At 38.8% G+C, this 15,791-nt stretch overlaps 1 protein-coding gene across 1 annotated transcript in view; it reads left to right on the forward strand.

The window, feature by feature from the left end:
* Positions 1-15,791, forward strand: part of CFAP58 (cilia and flagella associated protein 58) — a 122,746-nt gene that overhangs the window by 20,094 nt on the left and 86,861 nt on the right. The window contains exons 5-8 of the mRNA XM_009010251.5: positions 257-451; positions 7,029-7,166; positions 8,717-8,876; positions 14,606-14,688. Coding sequence (XP_009008499.1) covers positions 257-451; positions 7,029-7,166; positions 8,717-8,876; positions 14,606-14,688 — 576 coding nt within the window. The remainder of the gene's footprint in view (positions 1-256; positions 452-7,028; positions 7,167-8,716; positions 8,877-14,605; positions 14,689-15,791) is intronic.

Raw genomic sequence — 15,791 nt, forward strand, 5'->3', positions numbered from 1 at the left:
TTTTACACCACATTTTGTAGATTTGTTGCCTACCATCAGGGTAGTCAAAATGTTTTAAGGCCCTGAAAAACAGCATAGAATATTTCTGAAAAATTTGAACAGTGGGGCTCAAGAATGTCTGAACTACAGGGGAAATGCTACTACAAAGTGTCTGCCCTGACCATCACAGACCTGAGAGAGGAGAGGGCTTGGCTGCCTGAGACCTGCCATGGCCAGTGCTTATCTTGTTCTCTCTTGTGCTTTCCTCACCCTCTAGTTCCAACAAGAAATCCAGCAACGGCAGAATGAAGCTTCACGGGAGTTCCGAAAGAAGGAAAAACTGGAGAAAGAGCTCAAGCAGATGCAGGCAGACATGGACGCCAGGCAGACAGAAATAAAAGCCCTGCAGCAGTATGGGCAAAAGAGCAAGGAGGAGCTTCAGAAGCTGGAGCAGCAGCTGAAGGAGCAGAAGGTGAGTGTGGGCCTTTGTGAAAACAAGAAAAACCCAGAATGGCACCTTTGTTCACATCCATTTGTGCATTTTGAATTCTCTCGGAAAGCAGCAAATTCCCTTCACTACTCATGGTGGTAATATAAAACTGAGCACTGCAATTTGGTCTTTGAATGGCTCTTATATGGTAGTTATACCTCCCTTTTAAAATTTCCCAGCTCTAACAGGTTAATTAATTTCTTTTTAACCTTTTATTGATCTATTTTTTTTGAAGAAAAAAGAGAAAGGAAAAAAATAAAAAAAAGAATGAAAGAGAGAAAGAGGAAGAGAAAGAGGGAGAGAGAACGGGAGTGTTACTTTATTGCCCAGGCTAGAATGCAGTCTAAAAATGGGTATTGAAAACTTCTTTTATGCCAATAATCGTGCTTAACAATGGAGACAGGAAGGAATAAGGGAGGAAAATAACAAACAAGCAGCCAACCAATATATCATAAAATGTGAAATGCTATGCAATTACTGAGGAGTGATTTACTTCCAATTATGTAGTCACTTTTAGAGTAGGTGTGATGTGGTACTGATAAGAATGTATGTTTTGTGTATTTGGGGTGGAGAGTTCTATAAATGTTTATTAAGTTTACTTGTTCCGGGTCTGCGTTCAAGTCCTGGATATCCTTGTTAATTTTCTGTCTCGTGGATCTGTCAAATATTGACAATGTGATGTTAAAGTCTCCCACTATTATTGTGTGGGAGTCTAAGTCTCTTTATAAGTCATTAAGAACTTGTCTTATGTATCTGGGTACTCCTGTGTGAGTGCGTATATATTTAGGATCGTTAACTCTTCTTGTTGCATTGATCCTTTTATGATTATGTAATGTCCTTCTTTGCCTCTTTTGATCTTTGTTGCTTTAAAGTCTATTCAGAGGCGAGGATTGCAACTCCTGCTTTTTATTTATTTATTTATTTATTTTTCCTCTCCATTTGGTTGGTCAATCTTCCTCCATCCCTTTGTTTTGAGTCTTTGTGTATCCTTGCATGTGAGATGGGTCTAGATGCAGCATACCGATGGGTTTTGGCTTTTTTTTTAAATTGCATTTTAGGTTTTGGGGTACATGTGAAGAACATGCAAGATAGTTGCATAGGTACACACATGGCAGTGTGATTTTCTGCCTTCCTCCTCTTCACCTATATCTGGCATTTCTCCCCAGGCTATCTCTCCCCAACTCCCCACCCCTCGCTGTCCCTCCCCTATTTCCCCCAATAGACCTCAGTGTGTAGTGCTCCCCTCCCTGTGTCCATGTGTTCTCATTGTTCATCACCCGCCTGTGAGTGAGAACATGCAGTATTTCATTTTCTGTTCTTGTGTCAGTTTGCTGAGAATGATCTCCAGTTTCATCCATGTCCCTACAAAGGACACGAACTCATCGTTTTTGATTGCTGCATAATATTCCATGGTGTATATGTGCCACATTTTCCCTGTCCAGTCTATCATCAATGGGCATTTGGGTTGATTCTAGGTCTTTGCTATTGTAAACAGTGCTGCAATGAACATTCGTGTGCATGTGTCCTTATAGTAGAATGATTTATAGCCCTTTGGATATATACCCAGTAATGGGATTGCTGGGTCAAATGGAATTTCTATTTCTAGGTTCTTGAGGAATCGCCACACTGTCTTCCACAATGGTTGAACTAATTTACACTCCCACCAGCAGTGTAAAAGTGTTCCTATTTCTCCACATCCTCTCCAGCATCTGCTGTCTCCAGATTTTTTAATGATCAACATTCCAACTGGCGTGAGATGGTATCTCAATGTGGTTTTGATTTGCATCTCTCTAATGACCAGGGATGATGAACATTTTTTCATATGTTTCTTGGCCTCATGTATGTCTTCTTTTGTAAAGTGCCTGTTCATATCCTTTGCCCACTTTTCAATGGGCTTGTTTGTTTTTTTCTTGTAAATCTGTTTTAGTTCTTTGTAAATTCTGGATATCAGCCCTTTGTCGGCTGGGTAAACTGCAAACATTTTTTCCCATTCTGTTGGTTGCCAATTCACTCTAATGACTGTTTCCTTTGCCATGCAGAAGCTGTGGAGTTGATTAGGTCCCATTTGTCTATTTTGGCTTTTGTTGCCAATGCTTTTGGTGTTTTGATCATGAAGTCCTTGCCTACTCCTATGTCCTGAATGGTTTTGCCTAGATTTTCTTCTAGGGTTTTAATGGTGTTGGGTGTTATGTTTAAGTCTTTAATCCATCTGGAGTTCATTTTAGTGTAAGGTGTCAGGAAGGGGTCCAGTTTCTGCTTTCTGCACATAGCTAGGCAGTTTTCCCAGCACCATTTATTAAACAGGGAATCCTTTTCCCATTGCTTGTTTTTGTCAGGTTTATGAAAGATTGTGTGGTTGTAGATATGTTGTGTTGCCTCAGATGCCTCTGTTCTGTTCCATTGGTCTATCTCTCTGTTTTGGTACCAGTACCATGCCGTTTTGATTACTGTAGCATTGTAGTATAGTTTGAAGTCCAGTAGTGTGATGCCTCCTGCTGTGTTCTTTTTACTTAGAATTGATTTGGCTATGCGGGCTCTCTTTTGGTTCCATATGAAGTTTAAGGTGGTTTTTCCAGTTCTGTGAAGAAGGTCATTGGTAGCTTGATGGGGGTAGCATTGAACCTGTAAATTACTTTGGGCAGTATGGCCATTTTCACAATATTGATTCTTCCTAACCATGAACATGGAATGTTTCTCCATCTGTTTGTGTCCTCTCTTATTTCGTTGAGCAGTGGTTTGTAGTTCTCCTTGAAGAGATCCTTTATGTTCCTTGTTAGTTGTATTCCTAGGTATTTTATTCTCTTTGTAGCAATTGTGAATGGCAGTTCTTTCTTGATTTGGCTCTCTTTAAGTCTGTTATTGGTGTATAGGAATGCTTGTGATTTTTGCACATTGATTTTGTATCCTGAGACTTTGCTGAAGTTGCTTATCAGTTTCAGGAGTTTTTGGGCTGAGACAATGGGGTCTTCTAGTTATACTATCATGTCAGCTGCAAATAGAGACAATTTGGCTTCCTCCTTTCCTATTTGAATACCCTTTATTTCTTTTTCTTGCCTGATTGCTCTGGCTGGGTTTTGGCTTGTTATCCAATTTGCCTGTCTGTGTCTTTTAGTTGGGGGATTTAGTTGATTTAAATTTAGGATTAATAATAATATATGTGAGTTTAATACTGCCATTTGATGCTAACTGGCCATTTTGCCCATTGGTTGATCTCCATATTTCTTGGAGACTTTGCTCGTTCCTTTTTATCCTTTTTTCTCTAATCTTGTCTTCTCATTTTATTTCATTGAGTTGGTTTTCAACCTCTGTTATCCTTTCTTCTGCTTGATCAATTCGACTGTTAAAACTTGTGCATGCTTTGCGAAGTTCTCGTGTTGTGTTTTTTGGCTTCATTAATTCACTTACATTCCTCTCTAAATTGTCTATTCTCATTAGGATTTCGTCAAACCTTTTTTCAAGGTTCTCCGTTTCTTTGCATTGGGTTATAACATGTTCTTTTAGCTCACAAAAGTTTCTTATTATCCACCTTTTGAAGCCTGATTCTGACAATTCATCACACTCATTCTCCATCAGGCCTTGTTCCCTTGCTGATGAGGAGCTATGATCCCCTGAAGGAGGAGAGGCATTCTGATTTTGGATGTTTTCAGCCTTTTTGTTCTTGTTTCTTTACATCTTTGTGGATTTATCCACCTGTCATCTTTGTAATTGCTGACTTTCAGATTGGGTCGCTGAGTGGACGTCCAGTTTGTTGGTGGTGTTATTTCTCCCTTTAATTGATCTATAATATGCACATAGAAAAGTATATATGTCACAAGTGGACAGCTTGATGAATTTTCACCACTCAACAGCATCTTGGTCACTTGCTCCCAGGAGGAGAAACAGAACATCACCAGTGCCCCAGAAGTCCTTTTGTGCTCCTTCCTAGTCATTCTCCTTCTAAAAGGCCACCTCTTTCCTGAATTCTAAGCAGAGATTGGTTTTGCCTCTTTGTACTTTACAGAAATGAAATATTACAGGATATACTCCTTGTGTCTAACTTCTGCTATATTCTGTTTGTGAGATTCATTCATGTTGTTGCAATGTAGTTATAGACTTGTGATGTCCAATATGGTAACCCTTAGCAACAAGTGGTTATTTAAATTTAACTTCATTAAAATGAAATGAAATTAAAAATTCATTTCCTTGGTTGTACCAGCATCATTTTGAGTGCTCAGTAGCCACAGGTGGCTAGTCAGTGCCATGTTAGCACAGACAGAGAACATTTACATCACTGCAGATAGCTATATTAGACAAAGCTCAGTAGACCACTTGTTCTCATTGCTGTCCAGTATTCCATTGGGTGAGTATAACAATTTATTTTTAACAGGTTTATTTTTATTTGTTCATTTTAAAAATTATTATTTTTTGAGATGGAGTCTGTCACCCAGGCTGGCATACCGTGGCACAATCTTGGCTCACTGCAACCTCTGCCTCCTGGGCTCAAGCGATTCTTCTGCCTCAGCCTCCCAAGTAGCTGGGACTACAGGAGTCCACCACCATGCCCAGCTAACTTTTGTATTTTTAGTAGAGACAGGATGTCACTATGTTGGCCAGGCTGGTCTTGAATTTCCAACCTCAAGTGATCCAACCACTGTGGCCTCCCAAAGTGCTAGAATTACAGGCATGAGCCACTGTGCCTGGCCAACTGGTTTATTTTTAAGTTATTTTCAAGTTTAGGAAACTAAGGTCAATCTTTATATATTTTTAATATGGTACTGTTTTTAACACTTCCCTAACACTTCCCCTATTATAGCAGTTTAAGGTGACACAAATATTAGTAATTCTATTATGTATTTTCTCATTTCTTTTTTTTTTTTTTGAGACAGAGTTTCGCTCTGTTACCCAGGCTGGAGTGCAATGGCGCCATCTTGGCTCACTGCAACCTCTGCCTCCTGGGTTCAGGCAATTCTCCTGCCTCAGCCTCTCGAGTAGCTGGGACTACAGGCACGCGCCACCATGCCCAGCTAATTTTTTATATCTTTAGTAGAGACGGGGTTTCACCATGTTGACCAGGATGGTCTCGATAACTTGACCTTGTGATCCACCCGCCTCTGCCTCCCAAAGTGCTGGGATTACAGGCTTGAGCCACCGCGCCTGGCCGTATTTTCTCATTTCTTAAAGAAGCAATTCATATAATTGAAAAGTCTTTCTTAAATATGTTTTCGCTCAGGAAGCTTGTTTCCAAAGAATTGTCAAGCCATATAGATACTCAAAAATAGATATAAGTATACTTTTTTGGCCCATTGCTCTATTAATTTTATATAAAGCCGGAATTCGAATAGATAATTCACCATATACAGCCTCCAGCAGAAAAACATGAGACTTCTTTGAGCATGAAGAATAAGAGACAGGCTTTTGGACATCAGGATAAAGCTATCCTCCTGTGAAACACAACTGCATTTTTAGCATAGCTGGTCAGATTTTATTTAGTCCCATTGATGGAGAATTGGTTGGATTCTTTTCATGCTTAATTTTTGCGTGCATGGAAGTTATATTTTGGAGACATTACCTAAACTGTCTTCTCTCTCTATTTTTATCTTGTAATTCATTTGCTATCCCTTCACCTCCTCAATATCCCCCCAATAGATATGAGCCCCCAAGATACAGTCCTTTTTTTTTTTTTTTTGAGACAGAGTCTTGTTCTGTTGCCAGGCTAGAGTGCAGTGGTATGATCTCGGCTCACTGCAACTTCTGTCTCCCAGATTCAAGTGATTCCCCTGCCTCAGCCTCCTGAGTAGCTGGACTACAGGTGCTCGCTACCACGCCTGGTTAATTTTTTTGTATTTTAGTAGAGACAGGGTTTCACCATGGTCAGGATGGTCTTGATTTCCTGACTTCATGATCCGCCTGCCTTGGCCTCCCAAAGTGCTGGGATGACAGGCATGAGCCACTGTGCCCAGCCAATTCTTTGTTTTTATAAAACTGTATCTGCTGAGGATAGTCAAGGCAGGGAAGAGGAATATCTGGCTGACACTGAACTCAAGCAGATATAAATCACTCCACTGCTATTCCATGGTTTCAACTTAAGTTAGATTAAAAGAAAATTGTCTCTGTGTTGATGTTAGTGAACAGTTCTGTTGATGGAAATGTTGTAGGCATGTTAATGCAGAATTTGCTTCCGAAGATGTAGCTTCCAAGCCCCACAGCTTATAAAATCCATTTGAATCTCTAGCTCATTTGCAATGATTATACCAATTGTTGCGTATGCAAAGCCTGCCAAATGGCAAACAGGCATTAAAATATTTATCTACCACCTGTGAACAAGACTTCCCAAGGCTCTCAGAAAAAAAATTATGTTCACTGTGTTATTCATTAGAAGGCATCATTTTCCTCAACCGTTTAACATTCATCATATTTGAGTGCGTTAGTGTTTTCATCGGGGATAAAGAACAATTTCTACAAAGACAAAAACTTAGGGTTGCTGTTATCTTCCCAGGAGGTTTTCGGGGCCCCCTGTGTATATATACAAGTATTGTAATCAGATTAAAAAGCATTAACCAGCTCATTCCATACCTTTCAGATACTGAATGAGAGAGCTGCAAAGGAACTCGAGCAATTTCAGATGAGAAATGCTAAACTTAACCAAGAGAATGAACAGCACAATTTGGTCTGTGAGCAGCTATCCCAGGAAAACCAACAGAAGGCATTGGATCTCAAAGTAAACACCAAATCACATGTCTGTTCCCTAGCTCTTCCTTCCTCATTCCCTGTGAACACGGGTTTGCCTTGGTGATTGGAACCCTCATTTGGATAGCCTGTTGGCTCTACTGAGTGCCTTGATGCATCCATCAGAGGCAGGTGCAAATGTACGGGGGTTTCTTTATGCCCAGAAGCAAGTTTGGTGACTTCCATTCTTTCTTATAAAATTGCAAACCTGATTATTGATCATATGGTTGTGCAAATGTTTTCCAAAGTGAGCTCGGATGTCTATCTCTGTAACTAGCCTTGCAAGAAACCAGTTGCTCAAAGCTAGAAACCTATTCACATGTGTGAATAGCCAAAAATTCAGATTATATTTTACTACTTGTATGGAGAAGGTGGGATGGAATGGCTGGGGGAGAGACTGATATTACCTAGTATTTACTTACAGGAGCGTATCACGATTTTCACTTCTGTCCACTGTACATTTTGAGACAGATTTCCTGTTCTTCTTGCTCTCATTGAAGAGTGCTTACTGAATAAGTTTAGATAACAGTTTAGACTCAGATATATATTGCTATGCCTGCCTGCTTAACAGAGCAGCTTTATGTTTAACACTTTAATTTTGAAAAAACTCCATATTCCCTACTCTGGTTATGTTAGAATATTGGATGTAAAAAGAGTGGCCTAGCAGGAATTATACATAGATTTGGGCAGAGGACCATAACATTTTTGTATCACAATGTCCTTTGAGAACCTGATGGTAAGATACACATGCACATACTTATTTGCATATCTTACATCTTGTGTTTCATGCATCCCAGAAATAGAAGAGGTTTCCAGGATTTTTCTGAAGTCTCAATGTGGGGTCTGGATTAATAACCACTGAGTTAGAACATCTTAGAACTGGAAGAGGCCTTAATGTCAACTAATTTGAACCCTATAGGGTCTGAGGCTGAACAACGTTTAAAACAGCCAGAATGGGTAGACTTGAAACCATTCTTTATGAGAATGCAGTAAGTTAAAGCAGAGATGAGACGACTACTTAAGTCAAAATAACATATTAGCCCCTAAGGTAAAATTAAAGGAAAAAGACTCATGCCATTAATTCTTTTCCTTGATAACATGAATGGGGCATTTTGAAAGATGGACTGCTTCTGTTATCAGATCATGAGCCTAATGGGATTTCGGCCTCTAGCAATAATCTGAGGATAACATGAATAGCTAATTTCAGTCTCTTCATTGTTATAAACTGAGATAATTGCTAACCTTTGTTTGCAGAAGAATCCCAGCTGCTTTTCCAGTCACTTCTAACAGCAAAATTTTTAAAAAGTGAATTTAATTTAAATTTCCAAAATCTGGAAAGCTTAAAGCCTTAAGACAAAAATTGGATGCTTTTCTTTGCTAGGATTATTTTTAGGGGACAGTTTGCCATTTTATAGACTGCCTAGTCATACTGTGAAATATCTGGTCCACTTATCCATATGTATACCTGCAGACTAACATACTTTGAGGAAGGAGAACCCTGTCTCATTAAGTGTCTCATTAATTCTTTCTTACTAATTACAGGCCAAAGAGGAAGAAGTCCATCAAATGCACCTTGATATTGGGAAGCTCAACAAAATCAGAGAACAAATCCAAAAGAAATTACACCACATTGAAGATCAAAAGGCGGAGGTCGAACAGCACAAAGAAACCCTCAAAAATCAGATCATGGGATTAGAGAGAGGTAAACCATTCTGCGCTTTGTTTTATTCATTTAGAAATATTTCACTGGTGACTGATGTCATCTTGCATGTTTACAAAGAGCTCCATGTTTACAAATGCAATCCCTGACAAATGAAATCAGTAAAACAACACTCACACTGGTAAACAGTCAATATGTGGTGGGGTGGGGGCATCATTTTGAATACCTTAAACTCTTACCTTAAGCAGTTCTTCCAAGGTTCCACTGGCAAAAATGAAAATCCAGCCTAAAGTATTACTCAGTATTTCTCCATCGAGTAAATATCATTTAAACTCTTATGTCTGAGGTTCATATGACCTGCTTTAGTTCTTCTTTTCCACAGAAGATAGTGAATACATTAGAATGAAAAGCCTTCATTAGAAGTATCTGGAACAATATTGCAATAAGAATGTGCAGAACAAAAATAAATGGTTTCTAACATCTTTTCTCATTCAGTTCTTTGCCATGTGATGAACCCCTGTCTTACTCAGTTATAACCAACCTGTGAAGGGAAAATTTAAGTGCCACAGGGAGGTACAGAGAAATCAGTAAGGACACAAACAATGGAGTCAGAGCTGCCTGGGTTTAGGTCCCATCTCCACACATCTGGTGGTTGGGAGTGAAATAAGTGAACACTTGTGGACACTGGCACACACAGCTGTACAAATTACGTTTCATCCGTCATCATCCAGATATATTGCTGTTTTCTGAATAAAAATTCTAATTAAAATATAGGATACTTGTCAAATTTGGTGTGGCAAAAACAGCTCTGGACTTGGAGACAAATAACCTGGGTATGAATTCTGACTACACTGAAGTATGTGAGACAGGAACATCTGTGTCCTGTTGACTTCACCCAGGCAGCTGTAAGGTGTCAATCACTGAAGGAGACAGCATACATAAAAGCACAAAAGCATACATTCCTCACTAAAAGTTAGGTACAATCTAAATCTCTGGGTAGAATTATTAGAAATATTTGTCACTAATGAGACTCTGTCTTAAAAAAAAAGATTAAGGCAGGGCGTGGTGGCTCATGACTGTAATCCCAGCACTTTGGAGGCTGAGGCAGGTGGATCACCTGAGGTCAGGAGTTCGAGACCAGCCTGGCCAACATGGTGAAACCCTGTCTATACTAAAAATACAAAAATTAGCTGGGCATGGTGGTGGGCGCCTGTAATCCCAGCTACGTGGGAAGCTGAGGCAGAAGAATAGTTTGAACCTGGGAGGGGGAGGTTGCAGTCAGCCAAGATAGTGCCACTGCACTCCAGCTGGGGTGACAGAGGGAGACTGTGTCTCAAAAAACAAGAGAAGAAAAAGAAAAAAAATTGTCACTTAGGTCTTTGATTGTGGACATTTTTCCTTCTAAGACATCAATAAATAATCTTTTATTGAGACACAGTTGCAGCTTATCTCAACAGTTTCTCTGTTCATCCATTCAATAAATTAAACTCAGACTATGAGCAGGCACTATTCTAGGCACTGGGTGCTTGGAGGACTCTGCCCTCAGGATACCCACAGTGTAATGTGAGTTTTCAATCTAATACCTTCTGTGACAGATGTGAAGAAAAATGGAACAATAAGAGCATTTTTTGTACCTGTCTGAGTGACTATCAAAACACTCTCATATTTAAATTTCTAGATTTTTGCTTGCAATAAATCTAAGCTTTGGAAAAAAAGTTTATCCATTTGGCTTTGAGTACAACTCTTCATTCTTAAATGATGTATACAAAAGTTATCATTCTCTCTCTTTTGATTATTTTATAGGTATCAGCATCGTTATTTCTTCTTAGGGACCACGTCCTTTTGATGTATCCAATCAAAAAATGGCACTGAGCATAACGGTGAGGAGCATGGGTCTCCCTCCTCACCATTATGATTTTCTACCACAGAACCCAGGAAATAAACTGAAAAACTACCAGAACTAACAAGAGAGGTCAATGAGTTCAGTAGGGTGGCAGCTTACAAAATAAATATGTAGATATCAATAGCTTTTTTTCATACCAAAAAATAAATTAGACTATATGATGGAAAAACTCCTCTTCACAATAGCAACTAATGTAATATATATCTGTGAATAAAGTTACCAAGATATCTGCAAGATCTATATATTAGAAAAAGCCACAAAATTCTGTTGAGGGGTATAAAGGAAGACTTGAAAGATACATCAAGTTCCTGGATGAGAAAATGCAAAAGGATAAAAATATAAATCTGTCCAAGTTAATTTACATTTAATTTTTCCAAACAAATTTCAGTGAGTTGCAGCCTGGCATGGTGGCTTACACCTATAATCCCAGCCTTTGGGAGGCTGAGAGAGAAGGATCACTTAAGGCTCGGGGTTCAAGGCCAGTCTAGGTGACATATTGAGATACTATCTCTTAAAAAAAAATTGCCAGCTGTGGTTGTATACTCCTGTGCACCTGTGGTAGCACATGCCTGTAGTCCCAACTACTTGGGAGGCTGAGGCAAGAGGATCACTTGAGTCCAGGAGGTCAAGGCTGCAGTGAGCTATGATCGCACTACTACTGCACTCCAGCCTGGGTAACAGAGTAAGTCTCTTTTAAAAAAAATTCAGGGAGTTTTGTTGTATGGGACTCAAAAATTGATTCTGGAGTTCCTCCAGGAGAATAAACATATGAAAATAGAGATGAAATCTGGGAAATAAGAGTGATAAGGGAAGATTTGCCTTCCCAGATGTTTAAATGTATTATAAAGCTTCAATAATCAAATTGTGTTGTGATGATGTCCAGAGAAACAGATCAATGAACAAGATTGGAAAGGCCAGAAAAGACCCAAGATTATCATCTAAGATAAGGTATTGTTTCCTGCCAGTGTGCAGTATGGATTATTAAGAAAATAATGGCATGACAATAAGATTCTCTTTGGGGGAAAAAGTCAACACCAAATATTGAAGCCATAAAGTCAAGATTGAGAGATTATATGAAATAAAAGTTAAAATTTTCTATATTCTGTATTCTCTATAAATGAAGGCAATTGACTGAAAGATTGTCAAAGCTCTTTATTATATGCAAAGAGCTTCTTTTAAAAATCCACAAAAAAACGTCAGGAGTGGTGGCTCACACCTATAATCCCAGCACTTTAGGAGATATAGGCAGGTGTATTGCTTGAGTGCAGGAGTCTGAGACCAGCCTGGGCAACATGGCAAAAGCCCATCTCTACCAGAAAAAAAAAAAAAAAGATAAAAATTAGCTGGGCATGGTGGTACATGCCTGTAGTCCCAACTACTCAGGAAACTGAGAGTCAAATGTTGCAGTGAGCTGTGGTTGTACCTCTGCACTCCAGCCTGGGCAATAGAGCGAGACCTTGTCTCAGAAAAAAAAAAAATCCCAAAAGGATAAACAATTTATGAGAAAAATTGGTAAAGGGCAAATGTGGGCAGTTTGAAAAACAGAGATATAAATAAGTGGTCATTAAACAGGAAGAAGCAGTTAACTTCACTACTAAGCAAAGAAATGCAAATTAAATACTGACATATTGGTTTTTAAAAATCTATCAGACTGTCAAAGATCAAAGAGAATGATGATATTCGGGGGTGGTTTGTGTGTGGATTTAAATTACTGTTAATTTTCTAGAGAGAAATGTCTTAAAAATCGCCTTTGATCCAGGACTTCCTCTTCTACAGGAAAAATATGAATAAGAACTTTCACAGGATTATTTCACTGCCGGGTGCGGTGGCTCACGCCTGTAATCCTAGCACTTTGGGAGGCCGAGGTTTGTGGATCACCTGAGGTCAGGAGTTCAAGACCAGCCTGGCCATCATCATGAAACCCCATCTTTTTTTTTTTTTTTTAAAAAAAGAACTTTCACAGGATTATTGCTTATAACTGAAAAAAAAAAAAGCAACTTAAATGTTAAAATGAGGGATTGGCTAGATCAATTATTTTCACATAGTGAAAACCAGTTACAAACTCAGATGTGGATGCACATTTATAGTATAGAAAGGCATTTGTTCTATGCTTGTTAATTATAAAAGCAAGCTATAAAATAGTAAACTATGTATACAATAAGCTTCTGTTTTGGGGGAAAAAGTCACCACCAAATGTTGAAACTGTAAAGCCAAGATTGAGAGATTAAATGAAATCAATGTTAAAATTTTCTATATTCTGTATTCTCTATACAGAATATACAGTGTACTATATGCTTAGTGTACTATGATTCCCTTTTGGGGTGTGTGTGTATTTACAAATATATATATATATATTTATATACACATGTATATTTACATACGAATAAGCTGGGAAAGAGACATATTAAAATACTAAGTAGATTCTGGTTGATTTAAATTTCCTCACTTTTGTTTATCTGAATTTTTAATTTCATTCTGTGTTTCTATTTACTTGTATAATTAAAAAAAATTTAAAAAGAGCAAGGGACTGGGTGTGGTAGCTCATGCCTGCCTGTAATCCCAACACTTTGGGAGGTTGAGGCAGGTGGATCACCTGAGGTCAGGAGTTCGAGACCAGCCTGGCCAACATGGTGAAACCCTGTGTTGACAAAAGAGTCAAATTGTAAAATATTTTAAGAGATTTATTCTGAGCCAAATGTGACTGACCATGGCCCATGACACAGCCCTCAGGAGGTCCTGAGAACATGTGCCCAAGGTGGTTGGGGTACAGCTTGGTTTTATATATTTTAGGAAGGCATGAGACATCAATCAAACACTTTGAAGAAATACATTGGTTTGGTTCAGAAAAGTGGGACAACTCAAAGCAGAGGGTGGGGGTTTTGAGGCTGTAGGTAAATTTAAACATTTTCTGGTTAACAATTGGTTGAGTTTATCTGAAGACCTGGGATAAATAGAAAGGAAATGTTCAGGTTAAGATAAAGGACTGTGGAGACCAAGTTTTATTGTGCAGAGAGAGGAAGCTCTTATATAGCAGACTTCAGAAAGAGCAGGTTGTAAAATGTTTCTTATTGGACCTAAAGGGGTGCTTGGCTCTTAGTTGATTATCTCCTGGATCTGGAAAGGAAGGAAGGAAAACAAAGGGGAAAGGGGGTTCTTTATAGAATGTGGATTTTTCCCACAGAGACTTTGCAGGGCAATTTCAAGGTATGGCAAGGAAATATGTTTTGGGGTTAAATATTTTGATTTTCTTCCTTGTTATGCCAGAGTCAGATTGGAAGGTAAGTCACAATATACAGGGTTAAATAAAACCCATCTGATGAGAATTTATGGTTTGTAGGGCACAACTCCCCAGACCTCTTAGATAGGAATTTGGGCAAGATGAAAAAAATCTGAGCTAGTCCTCACCCACCTCTACCAAAAATACAAAAAATAATTAGCCGGGCATGGTGGTGCTGCACCTGTTGTCCCAGCTACTCAGGAGGCTGAAGCAGGAGAATCCCTTGAACCTCGGAGGTGGAGGTTACAGATCCGAGATTGTGCCACTGCACTCCAGCCTGGGTTACAGAGCAAGGCTCTGTCTAAAAGAAAAAAAAAAAAAGGAAGGACGTTTTGGTGTGAGAGAAATCTTAGCCCTATTGGCTTCAGACTTTTGTCAAATGGATTAATCTCTGCAAGCCTCAGTTTCCATCTCTTTAGTGAGAGGGGGAGACAGACCTACCTCACTTGGTTATACCAAAGATTACATACATTCGATTAATGATAGTTTTATAGCAAGAGACAAACATGTAAAGCAGTTTTTGTATCACCGGCTTTTGCAGATTCTCTTAGGTTGACTCTACATTTTTATTTTTTCTCCTTGGGGATTTAGAAGTGGAGGCTTCAAAGAAACAAGCAGAACTTGATAGAAAGGCAATGGATGAGCTTCTGAGAGAAAGGGACATACTAAATAAGGTGAGTTTGTTATAGTCACATGGTAAATAAACGCCTTTCTTCAACACTGTAATACCTGGCTATAACCCCTGTATGGTAAAAGAAAAGCCGAGGCAAACAAAAGTGGATTAGAATAAATAATAGTTCTTAATTTTCCTCTAAGCAGCTTCCTATAGTACCATTCACTGGCCCTGAATTGCAATTGCATTATCACCTGAGAACACAAAAAGATATTGGAGAATTAGCATATAAGCCAGGAGGGGTTTTCAGAGTGTTTTGTGGATTCTGTTTTGATTGCTGGTGTGCTATCTGGCGTCCTAAGCAGTTGATCGGCATTTCTGAACTTAGTATCTATAATTGACAAGTTTTGCTAATCCAAAAATTACGAGTGAGTGCTAATTGAATTTTAACTCTGAGGTGTTAGGTGTAGGAATGGCAGGTCTAAGCTTTCCTCTGTCTTTTCAATGTTGTAGCTTTTGGTTTTGTTTTCTGTCCTTATCCTGTCTGACCTTCCAGTTCAGTGTGGTCCAAAGCTAAGGGAGAGGTTATGGGAGCTTGAAGGCAGAGACCTGAAGATTCTCCATTAAATGTAGGACCCTTCTTTTTCCGCTCCCACTTCCTGAAGATTTTTTCCATCGATAGTCACTTACAGGAGATTAACTACTTTCAGGGATTTAGAGTAAATTTTTCTGCTCAAGGATTTCTTTCAGGGAGGAAGATGCCACAGGCCAAGTGTGGATGGTTAGGAGCTTGGGGAGGGTGATGTCAGGCTGCTGTAACAGCCTCATGGCTTTCGGCCAAGGCAGTTTCATCTCATCAAAGCAGAAACGGTTTCTATTTGTTTATTCTGACTTTCATTATTTCTTTAGGTTTCCTGGAATTGAACAGTTGTTAACAAAATACACTATATTTTAGCCTAAAATAGACTATTCAGTGAATCTCAGGAACTGATAGGAGATTAGATCTTCACATGCTAAGCACTTTTTAAGAAAATCATTAAAGTGTTTTCTTTTTCTTGGAAAATCTTGTAAATTGTTCTTTTATTTTATACATTTCTACATGTAAACAATAATGTTGGATTTAGATTTTTAAATTTATATTCAACACACATTTAATCCATTTAT

Source organism: Callithrix jacchus, chromosome 12, assembly GCF_049354715.1.
Source record: "Callithrix jacchus isolate 240 chromosome 12, calJac240_pri, whole genome shotgun sequence".
NCBI lineage: Eukaryota > Metazoa > Chordata > Mammalia > Primates > Cebidae > Callithrix > Callithrix jacchus.